We start from the raw sequence: 19,206 nt of genomic DNA on the forward strand, positions 1-19,206 counted from the left end.
GCAGGGATGTGATTCTCTTGTAGATTTTCTCTGGAATTGGAGTAATTTGTCTCTGGAAGGAGCCGAGATGCCACACTTGCTATGTGGCAGCTTCTGCTCAAGGGAGACAGGCACTTTGTCAATAAACAAGGAGCCCAGGGATGGTTCCAGCTGACAAAGAACATTATTAACAGCCAACAGCTTTGCCCAGTATAGCACTTCATTAGCATCTCTGAACAGTGCAGGGTCGAATCAGTAGCCACATACACAGGAGAGGAGGAGCTGGGAGCTCTCCCATGGCTAGTGCTTCCTCTAGCTCTCCTGCTGAGTGAGGCTGGGACTGGAGCAAACTCCCTCACAGGCACATGGTCCTGCGTTTTCCCCTGCATCCGTGGTTCTCAAACTGTGGTTCACAAAATGACAGAACAGAAAAAAGATCTGATTCACTGACACTGCTGCAGGGAGGGGTGAATTACAGCTCTTTGTGTGACCTAATCCCCCTCTACTCCAAGGGAAGGTGGGCTGTGATACCAGCATTGTGCTCCCTGGAGGGGTTCTGCAGGGATTGGGAATGTGGAGGCAAGAGATACTAAATTTCCCATCAGGGCTCCATAGGGACCCTGCCCATGGAGTCTGCTCAAGGGATGCCCTGGTCTGTGCTTCCCCATCCTCCCTGCCCAAGCCCCTCTTCAGGGTTAGATAACACCCATTTGCCCTGGATGGTAGGCAGTTTCTGGCCAATTTCTGCCACCAGAACCTCCTCCATAGTGAACTTTCCATCTTGGAGGCTGTATGTCTTTCAGATGCTGCTGGTATAACCATGCGCAGGATCTGTCCCAGAGAATGCGCTGGAGAAGGGACTCAAGGGGCACTGAGAGGCTGGCTGTAGCATGTGGAGATTTCACCTTTGTGTAATACTAGCAGAATGAAGAGTAATTCCTGCTGGACTGGAACTGGAGATGCTGTCAGCTCCCATCACAGTCAGGGCTCCTAAACCAATCCTTGAAGCGACTCTTGGTAGAAGAGACCACAGCGTTGTGGAATATTTGTGAATTCTCTTCACACCCAGAAAGAAAAGGAGGACTTATGGCACCTTAGAGACTAACAAATTTATTTGAGTATAAGCTTTCACGAGCTACAGCTCACTTTGTCGGATGTATTCAGTGGAAAAACACCCAGGGATCCTATAGTATTTCCTACAGCTGGATAGTATGAAAGCAGAAAAATTATTTCTTTGCTGTTGCCTTGACAGTTCATCCTTTTCCATTCTTACAATCCTACAGGTGAGAACTCATGAAAGGGGAATAACCCTATGTCTCCAGCACAGCCGCACAAGGGCTAAGATCCTGGGGTGGATCCCTTAACAGTTGTTGTTGGAACCACACTTGTGAACAATGTCGTAAAGCAGTTCCGCTGTAGGTGGGAACTCTTAAATCCCCTAGCAGATTAATGAATGTTCTAAAGTACAGCTGAAGCTCCAGCAGCACCTGTCTTTGCAATTATAGATAGAAGCGGCTTTCCATTCCGTGGTCTAGTTATTCTTGTGGATCCGCAGCCATGTTGGCTTCATAGCTAAGGATGCATCCACCATTATATTCAAAGCCCTATTGCATGGGATGGTGGGGGATCCTTTCTGTAATTTGAACCTCCCTTCAGACTGAACATTCTCAGCCTTCTCAAAGTCTGAAGCCAGAAGTAAATTTTTTTGGGACTCAAATCCTGATTGTTTCAGGGATGGGTATTGCATTGCCCTGTGATGGGGAAGGAGCAAGATTCTGTTACCTCCATGTGCCTTAGAATGAGAGACTGGTAGTTCACATTCAGATATATGTGGTGGAGGCCTTAGATTTCCAGGGTGTTTGGAGCTGAGTGTTTGGTTCAGCTCACTGCAAATATGGAGTGATCTATGAAATTTGGATCTGGAATTTGAACTCTTTCCCAGTACATCCCCAGAACTTGGGTCAGTCCGGATCCAGTGGCAGAGTCGGCACTAGGCCTAAGCAGACTAAGCAATTGCTTAGGGCCCCAAGCAGCTCAAGAGGATCCCATATTAATTATCTGTGTGTGTGTGTGTCCTGCTTAGGGCTCCCAATGGGCTAGTACCGGCACTGTCAGGGGTTTGGTTGGGCCCATCTCTGCTCACATGTGTGCAGGGAAAAGCCAACCACTTGTTTTTTAACTACAGAAGGCAGGGGAGACTCTGGCATTTGGCTGGCACTTCATCTCTCCTTCATTATGAAAATTTACTCTCTGGAGGTGAAGCGGGGTCTAGAGGCACTGGGTTGCTGTCTTCAGCTACTTGCTTTGGTCAGAGCAGGAAAAGAGCCAGCTCCCAGGTCTTCCATTGTTTGTGGAGCAGGAGCAGGTCCCATCCAGATAAATAGTCCATTGCTGTGCTGGTCTGAGCTTTGGTCTCCGCTCAGAGCCTCTAAGTGGATTGCCTTCCAACTAGCCTGGCTCTTTGGTAATTGAAAAGCTCAGAGAAGTTGGAAATGGCGGCAGGGTGGGGGAGCAGGGGAGATACAGAATGAGATATTCACTGGCTATGTGGACCCAAAGTAGCCAGATTCCCTGGGCTCGTCATTGAAATCACTTCTTATGGTGCCTCTCTGCTTTAATTTCCCCTGAATCAGCCCTCTCCCATGAGTGAAACAATCTTCACTGCAGATTGAGGGGGGTGGGAGGGATTTGAGCATTAATCTGATGTAGATTATACCTCTGCCTCCCTCTTTCTGTCCTCCTTCTCTCTCTTCCTCTTTCGCTCTCTTTCTGTTTCTCTCCCCTCCCTCTCGTCCTACTTCATCTTTTCAAGAAAGTGAACATAAAGTAAAAACACACAGAGAGAGAGAGAGAGAGAGAGGGAGAGGGAGACTTAGAGAGAGAGAGAGAGAGGCAGAGAGAAAAACTCCCTGAAGAGGGAAGCCCCAGCAGCCAATAACTTTTTGGATTTGACTGGTGCTGCCTTTCTTGCTTTGCTCCCAAGGAATACCTTTAATGGAATCAATTGCCTCGGTTCCTTTATAACCAAGTTCATCGGAAAGGCAGACTCAACATATTATGGGCAACTGTGTGAAGTCTCCACTGAGAAACCTCTCGAAAAAGGTATGTTCCCTGAATCGAAGTGCGTTGTGCGTGTTTCAAGCCCTGCTTCTGGGGACGGGTGACGTTGTGGGTAGATGGGAAGGGAAGGTGGGAGGAACATGCAGACTTGTCTGCAAAGGGTTCAGCTCCCTCTAGAAGTCCTTTTCCTAAGAGCTGTTAATGCAAATGCACTGTTCAGAACCTGCGATGATGAACGCCACAGCTGGTCTGTGAATAAGTGTGTATGTATGTGAGTAGGCATGTTTCCATCATGTGTGTAAGTGTTTGTATGTGCATATACATGTGTTTGTCCACTTGCATGTGGTGCACGTGTATGTGCACATGCATATGGGCACGTGTTTGTGCACATATTATTTGGTTATATATGCACGTGTGAGCGTGTGCACATATTTGTGTGGGTATGCATGTGTGCAAGTTAAGTCGTATCTATCAATGTGTGTGCATGTGAAGGTGTGGATATTTGTGTTGTTTCTCTATGTGTGTGCATGTGAAAGTGTGGGAGCACACAAATTTGTTAGCATATGTCCCTCTCTATGTGTATGCAAATGAGCACATGAATATGTGTGTTGTTTGTCCACACGTATAAGTGTGTGTGTGTGCATTTGTGTCTTCATGTGTGCATTTATTCTTGGGTGTCCTCACATATGTGTGGATCTTAGTATTTGTTTATTTGCATATTTGTATGTATCCATGTTTGTGCCTGTATTTATGTATATGGGGGTGCCTGCTTTCTGTGGTATGTGTGTGCATGTGTTTGGTCATGTTTGCTCAGGTATGTGTGTTCATGCTTTCCCTCATGTGTAAGCATGCCCCATGTGTGTACACATTCATGCCCACCTGTACTGCCATGTGTGTCTGTTTGCATTTTACCTGTGGGCTGCTGTGTGCTTGGGTCTCAGAATGGTTCAAGGATTAATTAGATTTAGGAGCTGTGCTGCCACTATGGGCTGAATTGGCAATGGGACTCCCTGGGCAGTGTGCGTATCAGGATGAGGAAGGCGTTGAGATAGAATGCACCCATTAGGCCAGCTGGAGGAAGGAATTCACTTGGGGACGCTGAACCAAATAATAATTCACCACAAAATGCTCTGCTTGTTCCTTACAAAGGGGAAGGTTGTAATAGGCAATGGCAGTGCACCGCACTGCGGGAGCTCACGGCATGGAGGCCTCAGTGGCAGTGAAATGGCATTGCTGTGGGGAAGCGATGATGAGGGGGCCTCGCCAGCAATGAAGTGGCACTGCCATGAGGAAGCTCACAGTGCAGAGGTCTCGCCCACAGTGAAATGGTGCTGCTGTAAGGATGCTCATTGCAGCCTGGAGTCACTGAGTACCTTGCTAGCCATGAAATGGCCCTGCCACGAGGACGCTCACGGTGCGGAGGCCTTGCTAGCAGTGAATTTTTTCTGGCTTTGGATTTGTCACTTTTGTGGGGCAGCTCACGGTTGCAAGCTCAGCTACCACAAACAAGGCACAAGTGTAAGTTAAATCTGGAGTGTTTCTTGGTAATGACCAGAGCATTGCTGTGTGGGAGGGAGCCCACCCCAGCAGACCCAGCTGATTTATGGGGTATGTAATGAGGGGTATGTAATCCAAAGCAGCTAGACAGTGCTGAGCTCTCCCTTTTGGTCAGTGTGACCCTGGAGAAGAAGCAGCAGAGGCACTTGGGGTTCAGCCAGCTGGAGGTGCCTAAACTTTGCACATCTGAAAGAACCATTCTGGCTATTTGCAGTCTGCCTCCAATGCACATAAAATGGAACAGAATGTACCTGCACTCGTCTCTCATGTGGAGATGTGGTTTGCAGAGAATACAGGTCCCAGCATGCAGTAGGCCCTGACTGCTTAGATCAAAATGGAGCAGTGCAGTCTGGGTCTTGTAGCCTGTTTAGGCCCTGCCTTTATTTGTATTTAATTCTTCATTCTTAAGAGCCATTTTAAGTGATGCATTCTGCACATAGTTCCAGAGAGTAGGAATGAAGGGGGTTAAGGTGAGGAAGCCCACAGGCCGCATTATAGAACTCTGCAAGCTCTGCTTTGGCCCATATATTAAGGCCTCAGGGCCCAGTGCTGTGAGGTGCTGAGTCCCCTACACCGCTGTTGACCTCCTTGCAGCCTGGAGTTACTGAGTACCTTTCAGGATCAGACCATTACATGACATAACCTCAGACTGCCACTCTGTATAACATTCCTCCTCTCTTCCTCAGGTTTTGACATTGGCAGACTAAGGGAAAACTCAGTGAGCAAGGAGAGATGGGACATAGGTTGAAATAGACTTTGTCAGGGAGATTTCTCCCACTGTCCCCAGCTCCACTGAGTTTTCATGTCCTGTTCTGAGACTGAGGAACCACTTTGGCTAGAATGATGCCAAGCAGGGCCCTCTTCTTGCTGGTCTCCTCCATTTGTTCCTTCCAAACGCAGCCTGTCGAGTGGAAATAGAGACTTTAACGTGACTAGGAGAACAGGGTTAGGAACCTGGAGGCTCTTGCTTTCGATAAACCTCCCTCAGGGAGAGGAAGGATGGATTTTGCATGACAGAGATCCTGCCTTCTGCACTTCTTTGAGCATTGTGGGGGGGGGCATCATTTCAAATTGAGGCGAGGGGGCAAGCAGAGCTTCAGTGACAGATAATCATCTGTCACCCAAACCCTCTCTCACTGCAGTGCTCCCAGCCCTCTTTATTGTGGAGGCAGCACAAGAAGCTGTGTATGATGAGAGAGGATCTCTACACAGACAAACTGAGACTTCCCTGAGTAGCTTAGACAGAGGAGGAAGCCCTGGAAATGGTGGATGTGAAGTATCCTGAGAGAGCCCGGAATGGGCTCACTTTGAACTCTGGCAGACAGGACAGAAAGTTCAGAATAATCTGGAGGGACGGGATGGCTCAGGGGATATGGTTTGGGACTGGTGTAATGACCTTTTCACCTCCGCCTCCCTGGTTCACATCTGTCTCTAGTTAATCGTCATTGAAATTCATTCCCGTTCAGTCTCTTGTTGGTAGCCCCCTATTTAGTGCACAGTGCATCAGTGTCCGCACAGCAGTAAACACCACTGTCACAACACTAATTGACCATCTCAGCAGAGGCACCAAGGTGTAAATGGGATAAATTTCAGTACTTCGGAGTGGCCCTCGGGGTCAGGACTGAGGCACATTGGCAGGGGAATGTGGGGGAAGCCGGCTCTGCTTCTGCCTCTACAGTGGCTGAATAGAAAGCTTCATTCTTCAAGTCACTCTGTTTGGCACCTTTTGCCAGCTCTACAGCCACCTCTCTGTTGGAGTCCGGCCAAGTGCTTTTATCACCCCAGGAGCGGCTGTGGGGTTTTATTAGGGAGGGGAGGGAAGAAGGGCTTGAGCCTTCCTTGCTGCCATCAGTACTCAGATCTGCATGTTGCTGCTTCTGCCATTAGCAGGCGGCTGGCCTCATTTTGCCTTGTATCCCTCTGGCGGAGGAGCTGTCTCCTCTGCTTTGGCTTGATGTGTTTCTGGGACACATGCGGGAAGGGAGACTTTCCAGCACCAGATTGGGGGGAAGAGGCAGCGCAAATGGACAGCAGCAGCAACTAGTGCTTTGTAGGGCAGCTCTCCGTGAGCCCTGTAAATGACCCTGGGTCACTAGTGGCAGAGGGGTGGGGGGAGACTCACATGGTGTCACACTAGGCCAGAGAAGTCCCATTCCCTTTCCCTGCACTACCTGTGGTTCTATGGATCAGCCTGTTCTGTGTCACTGGCAATTCTCTCCTCAGACTTGTGATTTCTGTCCACATAGGAAAATAATAGGCTAATCTCATCCTTCGTGGAACTCCACTGACTTCATAATAAGCTCGAGAGACTAGGTGGCTCAGGTAGGGATTTGGGCTAGGCTTTGGAACCTTTCACCTTTCATTTGGCTTCAGTGGAATTACCCCTGCAACAGATTTGGCCTGACGTGTATATTTTCAATCTCTCATATATATTGAAAAAGACTCTGGGAAATAAAGCTGGTGATTTACAAAATATGTTGTACCAAAGTGACAAATGTTCATGTCATTATCACACAAATGTCAAGACCATTAGCTGCGCCCGTGATGTGCCAGGTGTGGATTGATGTTAGTCTGTTATTTGTAAAGATAAATTCCCCATGCACCATGTATAATCAGGTGAAGGGTTTCCTTCCCATCTGTGATTGCAATTAGAACCCTGTTATGCTATTTCCTTTCTTTTGTGAGTTTCTTTTTGTGTTATATTGGTCTTGGTGCTTTTGGTGGATAGTCACATGACATTATACATGAGCAGATTGTCTCAAGACTGTGTTTAAAAATGTAAACTACAAAGCATGTGTGCAATGCAGTATCATATGGTAGACACAGCAAATAGCTACAATAAATGTGAGCAAGTGTGAGTGGGGAGCAAGTGTGGCCTGCTTCTCAGCCCTGAAAGAAGTTCATGATTTAAGGGATGAGTCAATATAAAAAGACAATGGCTGTGGACAAAGCCTCCCAGATGAACTCTGGGAATGCCATCGGTACAAGCAGGAGCTCATTCCTGAAGCAGAAATATGATTGTTAATGTTTATTGTATAAAATCAAAGGTCCTATGGGTAGTGCTGGCTTTTTATAGCTGCATGGGAATACCAGGATGAGACGTTTCTGCCAGAGCCAGAGAAAGCATTTCTATATAGGAAAGCAGTAACTCCCCAGTGGAGCCTGGAGCTCCAACCTCAGATTCTATTCTGGAGTCCCAACTGGCTGGGATGTGTGGACTCTTTGAGAATGGTCTGTGAAAATGCAGCGCAGACAAGGCTGCAGGGACTTGGATTGTAAGTGACCTGAACAGACTACATTCTCATAGTCTCGGTCAGTTATTGTAACTCATTAGAATTGTGGTTGTCTGGAACTCAGCTCGCTGACACTGTAAATGGCTGTCTGATGGTTTTAGTATGACTATGGTACAGGTGTTAATACAGAGCTGTAAGCTGTTGAACTGTGTTGCCTGAAAGTGACTTGAAGCCAAACTTAGTCTCTCTGTGCAGGTTCTGTGTCTGCTGTTCAGTGGAGGTCCCTGACAGAAGCTTCTGTCTCAGTAATCTCCTTCTGTACACACACAGACTGCAGGCCACACATGAAATCATTTACTCTGGGGCTGGAGATGGGAGGGGCGGGAGATGTTCATTTTCTATCCTGGCCCTTTCATCTGTAGCTGGAGGGATGTGTGCAGCTTTGAGAAAGTTTGATGTCATTTCAAAGTGAAATCTTCCTGGTTGGCTGGACTTTTATCAGCTGTTGACAGTGACTTCCTGTACCTACTGCTTCTATACAAGCCTGTAATAGACTGGTGGGAGGGACTCAGCATGGAAAGATGAAGGAAATTTACGGCTAATTACTCTGTCAGCAAGCCCAGTAAAACATCAGATCAAAGACTGAGAGACATGGGGAGGTAACTTCCTCTGTTGTATTGTTTACTTGCTGCTGATTGGCTGGGAAGATTCGTCATGAGGAGAAGACCTGCTATAAGGCTGTTCAGACCAGTGAAGAGGGGCCGTCAGCCTGCGAGTATCAAGGTCCACTCATGATGCTGGCCCAGAACTGCGCCGTCATGCACAACCTGCTGGGGCCAGCATGCATCTTCCTGAGGAAAGGCTTCGCAGAAAACAGGCAGCCTGTACGTAAGTTACACCCTGCTGGGCGAGAAACATACAAAACACAATGCCCACATTGCCACAAACGTGTAGCCACACATATGCCTATGTACATGGGACTCTGAGATCCCCCAATCACAGGTCACAAACATACAGCCTCAGACCTGCAAATGCAGACTTCCAGACTCACATACCTGCTCAGGCATGTGAACTGGAAGATGTGCGGAGATACCCTGGCACCTAGGTAGTAGGCATTGTAGAAATACGTATACAGATCGATAGATCAGTGCACACTGAAACACTCATACAGTTATATGGACGCAGATATACCTGAGGCTTCCAGTGTTCAAATATGACACTCCAATGAGACATCCACATCCCATACATAGAGACTTAGATTAGTACGTAGGGCCTAAATGGCCATTATATGTGCTTCACTGGATCTGACTGTCCCATAACGTGCCCACATTTGAAAACTGGGCCCATCAATACACGGAGATGAGCATATTCAAATGCACCCTGAGATGCATACCTATCCACATTCACTCTGACACACAAGCTCAGATTCATACACACATTCATGCACACTCTCATGTCTGCACAGGAGAACACATACATGCAAACCCCAAAATAGCTACCTGTTCACACACCTTCAAATAGCAATGCACAAACAAGTACCAGTGCCTATACACCCACTAATATACAGCACACACCTATATCGCTATTTCCATCATTCCAAGCATATATATGCATACAAACACATCCTTCCTACAACCTTAAAATATGCACAAATATACACAGACATGTCAAATGTACATAGAGCCATGCTTACATACTGTACATTCACAGTAACATAAAGCACATATCCCTGTCCCCAGACATTTAATATCTATACTAACGTACTTAAACACATATACACAGACACCATATTATTAACACACATACAGGCATATATGTGATTAAGTGTACACACTTGCATATACTCATCCAGTACATTAAATGCTCCTCCAGTCAAACAAAGCTCGTCCTCAAAGTCTGAGATTCGTGGCAGTTAAAATCCAGTTGTCAGGAATCCCTCCATAATAAATCTCTGCTCTATATACTCACATGCAAAGACACACTTGTCCTTATCTGGAATAGAATCAAGGACCTTTAGTTCCAAAACCTAGTCACCTTCCACTTGAGCTGAAGGCAAGTTATTGCTCACTGTAAATTTTTAGTCTCTGCAGCCTCCAACCACTAGTGACACTTGCTCTCCCTCCCAACAGCAATCACTATAGGCTTGCTGGTTGGGAAGCAGCTCACAGCATATTCCATTAGCCAGTACATTAAAACACATGCAGAAATATTCTCAAGCAAGTGCACACACACATCTACCAAATCATATGTGCTTATATAAAGAACTGGATCCAAATTCCATTTAGAATGTCAATAGCTTGAGGGTGACTATATCCACCATGTTCAGAGCCTGGAAATTCATAATATCCTAGGAGGCTCCAGAGAGAGGAGCACAGACATCTCTGATAACAGCCCTGGTGCAGAGTGAATGTATTTTAAAACAGCTGTTCTTCTCGTTGACTCTTTAGACCAGCAGGATTTAGTGTGCATAGGACAGAAATAAATTAATGCCAGAAAGTTTCTTATGATGGAGTGGTTGACGATCACCTCTAGTGTATTTCTAGGACCTGAGCTCTTTGAACAGGTGTATCCCTTTTTCCATATGTTCTCCTCAGAAAGCTTTACACTGCTTCAGCTGATTTCTTCTTAAGCAGATGTTTTCCTATTTAATCATTTTTAAGGGAGCTTCCTTGGACTTTAAAACAGAAAATCTCCTCATAACACTAGTTACAGCTTGGGCTAGATTTTCCAAGGGACCTGGAGTGGCCTCTTCTTTTGTACATACAGTCATTGGCCCCCTCTAATGATAGAATCTGCACACACAAAGAAGTGCTCACATCTCTGCACATGGAAATGCCTCTATGTGCAAAAATAGAGGCCAGGCTGAAAAAGTCTTGAGACTTCCTCTTGAACATTCTGGTGTGTTAATGATGCTGGCTATAATGGGGTTTCAGACATCTACTGTGCTACAGCCTGGTCTAGTGGTTAAAGCACAGGCCTAGATGGCAGGAGATCTACGTTCTCAGCCAGGTGCTGCCACAGATGCAGTGAGTAACCTGGCATGAGTCAATTCACTGTTCTGTAAAATGGAGTTGATGATGATACCTCTGTATCTTGAACATTCCTGATCAGACTGGTGGTGCTCAAGAAGGACTCCTAGGGTCATTAAAGTTCAAAAAGAGTTTGGAGACTCTTGGCCGGAGATATGCATACAGTGCTTAATGTGTAATGAAAGAGGTGCCGGGGCTCAAGCAGTTTTTTTACTTTCATAACTGACGCGGCAAGCCCAGAGGTACGGGGCTTTGAACTGCCAAGCTCAGAGGGGATGGGGCTCAGCCCTGGCACAGATTAAGCACTATGTTACTGATCATGTGTCTCTGTAATTCATTATGATACCATTGAGAGGAAGGCAATGAGGCCTCCTCTGCCTGCTTTAAAGAATGTGAACTCTTTTACAAATCAGTGTCTATGAAAGCAGAAGAAATGGGATGACATGTTTGAAATTACCAGATCTGTGAAGGATGAAACTGCAGAGCTAGAGCGCTCTGAAAGTTCCATGCAGCACAGAGATGCCTCTGGGAAGGTTATGAATGACAAGCTGATCACTTCTCTGGCACAGCCCCTGTTTGCACAGACATAAACCAGTGCGTGTCCTACTTTGCTGTATTCTCCGGGTAGCTGCCGCTAGAGTTACCACAGAAGCGTGTGGTTAATTAGCAAGAGCTCATCCTTATGAAACAGATCAAGGGCACAGTCTCCAGGGCCCTGTGGTGAGGCTGCAGACCCCTGGGAGATGAGGGGAGAAGCCAGGACTCACACAAGAAGGGAAATTTCATCTCCATTTCCAAATTCTCAGATATTCTGGATTTGCCTGGGAGCCATGAGTGGAGTTAGAAGAGGTTTTTAGTAACCAGAAAGCAGTGCATTTCCATGCTTGTCTTTTCTTCCTCTTGATGCAGTCTCTGGAGTTTTCCTATACTCTTTTACATCCCTCCCCTCTCTGAAAAACGACACCCAAATTGGATGTTTGAAGTTGCAGTGTTTCCTGATCATGGTGAATCCTTGTCCTGTTTTGTTTGTAGATGATCTTGCTGCTGTATATTTTGTTTCTCTTCCTGGGTTTGAAATGTTTCAGAGTAGCGGTCGTGTTAGTCTGTATTCGCAAAAAGAAAAGGGGTACTTGTGGCACCTTAGAGACTAACAAATTTATTTGAACATAAGCTTTCGTGAGCTACAGCTCACTTCATCAGATGCATTACATCGGAATGCATCCGATGAAGTGAGCTGTAGCTCACGAAAGCTTATGCTCAAATAAATTTGTTAGTCTCTAAGGTTCCACAAGTACTCCTTTTCTTTTTGGGTTTGAAATGTTTGTATCTGGGGTGAGCTCACTGCTTCTACAGTTCCAGTCCCTCCCTACAGGAGTGGCTCTAGGGAATAGGGTTGGGAGAGCTCATGGTTGCTCTCCCTCCCAACAGCAATCACTATAGACTTGCTGGTTGTGAAGCAGCTCACAGCTATTTCCAGACCCAGATGTTCCCAGCAGGAGTTGCATAGGGAATACGGTAAGAGCTTCAGAGGAGTTCCGAATTACAGCAGTGCCAGACTCTGCCACACAGAGTCTCTGTAGGGGAATGATACAGGCACACTGTGGAGGCTCTCAGTGCCAGCTCATCCATCTGGAGTGGAGTGCTGGAGTCCGTTTGAGAAGCCTGTGTTGCCCTGGACCTGAGGTATGGAACAATACTTCTATTTGGCCACTTGGCCAGCAGGCGAAATGGAGATGGGCTTCCACAGAAAAGTGTGCAGGCAGCTGCTGGCACCCTCCTAATAGGAAAGGGAGTGATGTCAAAGCCTTGCCAGGTAGATGGGATTAAACATGTCATCACCTTCTTGTTTCTTCTGTCACTTTCTTGCTTGTGCATGATGCTCCCAGACCTGCCTGTATTCATGAGTGCTATTCTGAGACCACTTTCCTATCAAATGGTTGGGTTTAACAGGAGATGTTCTTTCATTGCAGGACAGAGAACTGCGACCAGAAGAAATTGAAGGTAAAACTTTGACCCTTCCTCCATGTCTCACTTTCTCTCTGCTCAGTGAAAACATACTGCTGGCCAGACTGATCACAGGGGGGAGAAATCTGGGGTAAAACTAGGTAGATGAGCTCATAGCTGTTCCCATGCTAGCCACTCCCTGCCGAAGACATTATAGAGACTGGTGCAGGAGTGCTGACTTTGGGACAGGTCACATACACTCCACCTCCTGACAGAAGGGCTGTAGAGTGTAGTGTTGGAGTGATGATTTTGGGGGAGATCACATTTACTCCATCTCCTGCAGGAGGGCTGTAGAACATAATATAGGAGTGTTGACCATCTGACCAGTCAGAGACTCTGCAATCTGAGCAGGAACTGCTGTGGGGAATGGTGCAGCAGTGCTAGTGGTGGTGGAGCTCAGAGCTCCTCCAGTTCCAGCTTCTCTCCGGGGAATCTGCAGGGGGAATGTGCACCTTCCTGAAGAACATCTCTGAGATCCTAGCATGCCAGAGTGCTGCTGACTCCTTGTTGGGGGTGTTCTGGGAACTGTATCTAACACCATCACTGACAGCATTGTCCTTATCGGATTCACCCTGACAGAGTTAAGAGAAGCCTTCAAGGAGTTTGATAAAGACAAGGATGGGTTTATCAACTGCAGGGACCTGGGGAACTGCATGCGGACCATGGGCTACATGCCTACCGAGATGGAGCTCATAGAGCTATCCCAGCAGATCAACATGAACTGTGAGTGTGACCCCTCACTTGCATGTTCCCCTCTCACTGCCATTCTCTGCCTCCGTGCATTGGGCTTTCGCTGTCAGTCTCTTGCTCTCATCTGTTCCTCTTCCTTTGTTGTCCTGGCTGCCTGCCTGTCTGTCACCCTCTCTCTGCTAGTCCATCTGTCTATTTTCCTAGTTCTCTGGGCATCAGTCAGTTTGCTTGTCTCCAACCTACCAACCTATCTGGGTTTGTAGATAGTGAGGAATAAGAACAATATGTTGAGACAGACACACCAACATAGGACTTCCCTTGGCGTGTGTACCGTCAACTGTTGCCTTTTTAAGGATGTTTAAGGCATTGTTGTCCAGCTGCTGCATGTTGTTATATGGAACCTGTTCTCTAGGTGGTCTGTGCTGAGGAGGGAGACTGGCTGCTAAGAGGAGGGAGATCCTTCGGTGTGAGGGTGATGCTATGCCAGAGCAGAGTGCTGGGGTGTTCGGCTTGAGGTGTGAGTGTATTGAGGAGATAGCTCTAGTGTGTGGGTAATGATGAGCTGAGGGGCTCCCCTCTGTCCATCTGCTGTCACACGAAAGGTGGAATTATGGGGAAGTGTATTCACAAACATGTCTGTGATTGGATATGGCTGTATTTGTGCCCTTTCCTTCTATCATCAGTTTTTTGTCCTTACACCTGTCTGCAGCAGTGCTGTATGGTGCCCACAGGAGTATTCACTAGGCATTATTTGTTGTACTCCCTGGGCTAGAAAGTATTAATCATCCAAAGAGGGAGCAGAAACAGTACCATGTGAGAATAACACATAACAAATAGTAGATAATCAGGGCACTGGTTGCCATGTGATCCACAGGCTGTATAATTAGATCAGGCAGTCTGGTGAGCCACAGGCTGTATAATTAGGTCAGGTGGTCTGGTGATCCACAGGCTGTATAATTAGGTCAGATGGTTGTGTGATCCACAGGCTGCATAATTAGATCAGCAGTCTGGTGAGCCACAGGCTGTATAATTAGGTCAGGCGGTCTGGTGATCCACTGGCTGTATAATTAGGTCAGGCTGTCTGGTGATCCACAGGCTGGTGATCTGACAAACAGGTAGGAATTTGAGGAACTACTCACCAATTGCAGCTACTTCATAAACACGAAAATGCATTAATTTGTTGAATACACTGTTTGTTACAAATAGCTTGTCCAGCTGTGGAATTGAATTTCTGGGGCAGATTTTCTCCCCTGCTCCAGTGCAGTATAGGGCCCATATAAGAGATACAACTGGCTGAGGCAGAATTCCCTCTGTTCAGACACATCCACATGGCTGCCATGTCCTGAGGTATGGTGTATGCTGGGAGCAGATCCATAGCACACAGTGCTGTGGGGATTCTGAACTGCCTGCAGCTCAAAGGCAGCCTGGGATGGGCTGCTGTAATTTAGAGGAGCTGGGATCCTTTCAGCCCTGCCCAGAATCCAGAAGGTGCAGAGATGGTGTAAAGTCACATTTGCTTCTCCTCCCCCTGAACTGCACTCTCTGTGCTGTGCCTCCCATGAGTGGCTGATCTCTAGTGGAAGCCATGTGTGGATGTGTTACCCTGGGTGCTCGGCTGAGTTAAGGAAAAAGGGCGTATTAATGTCTCACACACAAATTTCCCCTTGGTCCCAAGTGGGCGGCCATGTGGATTTTGAAGATTTTGTGGAGCTGATGGGACCAAAGCTTTTGGCAGAAACTGCAGATATGATTGGTGTAAAGGAGCTACGTGATGCCTTCAGAGAGGTGAGCGCCCCCTGTGCTGCGGGACCCCCTCAGAGAGGTGAGCGCCCCCTGTGCTGCGGGACCCCCTCAGAGAGGTGAGCGCCCTCTCTCATGTAGTAAAAGTGGAGAGAAGGGGAGAGCAAAGGCAGGAAAGAGAAAAGACCAGTGGGGGAATGAGGAGGAGGAGGAGCGAGCATATATAGTAAAGAGAACCCTAAGAAGGGAAGAAGAGACACCAAGTATGGAAAGGAGAGGAGCACAAGGAGAGAAACAAGGAGAGCAAAGGCCCAAAAGGGAACAAAGGGGGAAGATGTGCCAAGAACAGTAATAATGTATGGGGTCTGTGAGGAGAGGAAAAGGACCTGCTGGAACAGACTGGCCCCAGAGCAGGAGGAGAGAAGATGCCTAAGGAAGGAAAGAGGGAGCCAAGAGGGACTCAGTGGACCTCATAGACAAATATGTGCACTCCAAAGGGGAAAACATGGGACCCAAGTCTGGAGACTGTGGGTATCCAGGGTCCACTCCAGCTGACTGTGCTCTTTCTGTTGTTGTTGTTTACCTCCCTGCAGTTTGACACCAATGGCGATGGAGAGATCAGCACCAGCGAGCTGCGGGAGGCCATGAAGAAGCTGCTGGGGCAGCAGGTGGGCCATCGGGATATTGAAGAGATCATCCGAGATGTGGACCTGAATGGAGATGGGCATGTGGATTTTGAAGGTGAGAGAGAATGCGCTACTGTCCATCTTCACTGGGGGTCAGGCAGGATTTTGGATCAGAGACTGGCTCATTGCCCTGCTCCAGGAATGGAGGAAGGAAAAAGATCTCTATGTTCTAAGAGGTCAAGGTATCTGTGAAATGGGGTGAGAGGCAGCTGGGTCAGAATCTCCTGGGATTTTCCCTAGTTAGGATAAGGCTATTAGGGGAGAGATGGATGGTGTAGGAAATTCCTGGTTAGTAGTGTCTGGCTGTACAACTCTTCTCAATGCATTTCAGTGTTAACTTTGTCTCCATGAATCACATACTAGGACAGACTGTCCCTGTGTCAGAGCAGAAACCTCTCTGTGGCCATGGGCAGCCCAATGGTGGATTTCTGTTTCCTCCCTGATACCCCCTGGGTACACATGCAGGTGGCCAGCCTGAGCTGCTACCCATGCTGCCGTGGCCACACTGCTATTTTAGTGTGCTAGCCTGAGTAGAGCTAGTGCATTTACATTTATTCAAGCTGGGAATCACATCTTCCAGCTGCTGTGTAGACATACTGTGTCAGTGTCCACCAAAGAGTTTAGTGTGGAAATGAGATATTACCTTGTTTTAGCGCAGGTGTCCCAAATGATAAACTGCCCTGGCTAGTGGGATCCTGTACCTTGTTGCGTAAACACTCCAAGATCAGTAAAGAAACCAAACCAGTGAGCAGTGGGGATGGGTCTTTCCTGTTGGCTGCATGGTGTCTCAGGATGATGAGAGGTGGGATGGGAATGTGTTGGTGTCATTGGTGTGTTCTCCTCTAGCCTCTCTGTTTGTCAATGGCTGCAGAGTTTGTTAGGATGATGTCCCGTTGAAGGTTACGCTCATCTGAAGAGGAACCAGCACCTCAGTGAGGGCAGAAGAGACCTGAGTGGAGCATCTAGCCCTGATGTTCCCATGCAAAGGTTTATAGGCTGGATGCATTTGAGACAGTGCGAGATGACCCGCCTCTCCTGCCCCAAAGTGGTCCCCACACCCCTCCACCCTTTCACACTGTGAAAGACTCATAACGTCCTATAACTGGAACTGTTCCTCCGAGAAGGCGACAGCAGGAAACTGCAGCGCCAGGACAAGCCACGATCTTTTCATGAGATGTTTGCAACTTTAGATTCCTCCCCTCCTGCTTTTATTCTCCTACCAACTGCTGCAAAGCAAGAGAAGGAGAGACCCTTTTGGATTGGGGGATGAAAGCAAAGCCATCTGGGATTGGTAGCTGCAGCAGGTCGTGCTCTGCACCTGTTGGATTCCCTTGGTGAACTGTGTCCGTGTTTGCTGTGTGTCTGTCTGGAGTTATTTATGCCTCCCTGGTACATTCTCGTGTCTCCTGTGGCTACGTTTACCAAGAGCATCTAGAAATACATGTTTGGAAGAAAAAAAAAAAAGGTGATAAATGTGCAAACTGAAGCTGTGCGCAGCCCTGGCCTTTCTGTGTGAGGTGAAGGGCGGGCTGGAGGGAGGAGCATCTGCCAACCGATCCACTCTAACCAGACTACTTTGGGACCCATGATGTGGCTGGGGGGACGAGCTGGAGCCAGGGGAGGTAGAGGCTGCTTGTTGCAGGATTGGTGACTAGGTGGTTCAGCGTGAGTGATACCTCCAGCCATTCTAGCCACAGACAGCGTAATACAAACACAAGGTATACATACTGCCAGGTTCCAAAGACTTAATGGGCCAAATTCCTCCTTGCTGGAAATCCCTTTGTCAGTGGACTTGCACCAGGGATTACTTTGGCCCAGTGTCTGAGGCTGTACAGTCATCCAGAACACAGAGACTGTCTGTTGCCTACTAAGAAGTGTACCCTAGAACGCAGCATGTGACTCTGCAGTATGTACCATGATACTGGCCCCCAGGCTCTTCCTATCCCTCTTTTATAGCATCAGGTGCTACCCCCTCTGTTTTTTCCTTCTCTGTATCCTAGGCTCTCCCTTGGACTCTCCTGTCCTCCCCTCATTCTCTGTGTCTCAGGCAGATGCTGGGGCTGCCCCATTCACATCCCCATTTCTCTAGGCTGGGGCTTTCAGTCACTCACTAGATCACTGGGCCTAGTTCCTCCTGCAGTTCAAGGGGCATTGTCCCCTCTCTGGATTTCTCTCAAGTCTCCTGGGAGCATTTTCTTCTCCTTGTCTGTCCCTCTTCCCAGGATAGGACCTGAGGCACAAGAGCCTCCGACTAGCCCAGTGTTGCTATTCTTCTCTGTCCCAAAGGCACAATGTCCTGAATGAGGATGTTCTCTTGCTTCCATTTGCTTGTTGCTGTGCCAGTCAGTCTGGCTGCGGCAGTAATTGACATTCCAGCAGTGGGAGCGTGTATGAGAGTATTTGGAAAGGAGGGTGTTGGCAGAAGGGTGTGTGTGTGTGTGTGTGTGTGTAGGGAATGCATGGGGGTGGGCACATGGCTATTTGCATGAGAGATCTCTGTGTGTGCACGCGCAATACTGCTATAGGTATGTGGGTATGCCCTCCAGAACTGAAAGGAAAGCGTATGCCCACCAGAGCTGAAAGGAAAGCGTATGTACAAATAGTTGCACATGATGCTCAAGCAAACATGCAGGCCTGTGATGTGTGTGTGCTGTGCACAGATACTGCTGTGATGAGCGTAGCACAGAACCCTAGCTAGTTATATGGGTGTGGTATGTGTATGGTGGGAGTGTATGTGTGCATGGGAGTATTTGTATAGGCATGTCCCTAAGCAATGGGAGCATGTGCGCTTGAATGTCCTCTCTGTGTGTGCACAATGGGAATGTGTGAAGTGATGGAACAGCGTGTGTATGTGTGAGTGATGAGAGGGAGTGTGCATGTGATGGGAATGCCTGCACAGGTGTTAAGTGATAGGAACTTGATGCATGTGTGTGTGATAAGAGTAAGTGTGCGTGCACGTGGTATACTGAGCAATAGGAACATTGCGGGGGGGGGGGGTGTATGATGGGAATGAGCTTGCATGCGTGTGGCCACTGAATGAGTAAAGTAGTCACAGTAACTGTCTCTTTGGCTGCCTGTTTCTGCACTGAGGCTCCTCTGCCTGCAGCGACAGATGGTGGGACATTGTCTTAATTTATTTAAAAACATAAACCCATTCATGTAGGTTGCATAGAGTCCAAATTGCACAGGATTCCCCAGAATGCATAATCTCACTCACTGGGCACATTC

The 19,206-nt window shown here is 47.7% G+C and overlaps 1 protein-coding gene across 6 annotated transcripts in view; it reads left to right on the forward strand.

Annotated features, from left to right (window-relative positions):
* The window catches only part of CABP1 (calcium binding protein 1), a 58,623-nt gene extending 40,072 nt beyond the window's left edge, over window positions 1–18,551 (forward strand). The window contains exons 2-8 of one of the 6 annotated variants that reach the window (XM_038374038.2): window positions 2,963–3,081; window positions 8,537–8,713; window positions 12,829–12,859; window positions 13,442–13,585; window positions 15,228–15,337; window positions 15,886–16,033; window positions 16,850–18,551. In XM_038374038.2, coding sequence (XP_038229966.1) covers window positions 3,037–3,081; window positions 8,537–8,713; window positions 12,829–12,859; window positions 13,442–13,585; window positions 15,228–15,337; window positions 15,886–16,033; window positions 16,850–16,875 — 681 coding nt within the window. In that variant the 5' untranslated portion in view covers window positions 2,963–3,036 and the 3' untranslated portion in view covers window positions 16,876–18,551. Of the gene's footprint in view, window positions 1–2,962; window positions 3,082–8,536; window positions 8,714–12,828; window positions 12,860–13,441; window positions 13,586–15,227; window positions 15,338–15,885; window positions 16,034–16,824 lie in introns of all 6 variants that reach the window. The other 5 variants (XM_043497999.1, XM_038374035.2, XM_038374034.2 and 2 more) reach the window with 5 other exon arrangements.
* The last annotated feature ends 655 nt before the right edge of the window (window positions 18,552–19,206 follow it).

The sequence above is a fragment of the Dermochelys coriacea genome, chromosome 15 (genome assembly GCF_009764565.3).
Source record: "Dermochelys coriacea isolate rDerCor1 chromosome 15, rDerCor1.pri.v4, whole genome shotgun sequence".
Lineage (NCBI taxonomy): Eukaryota > Metazoa > Chordata > Testudines > Dermochelyidae > Dermochelys > Dermochelys coriacea.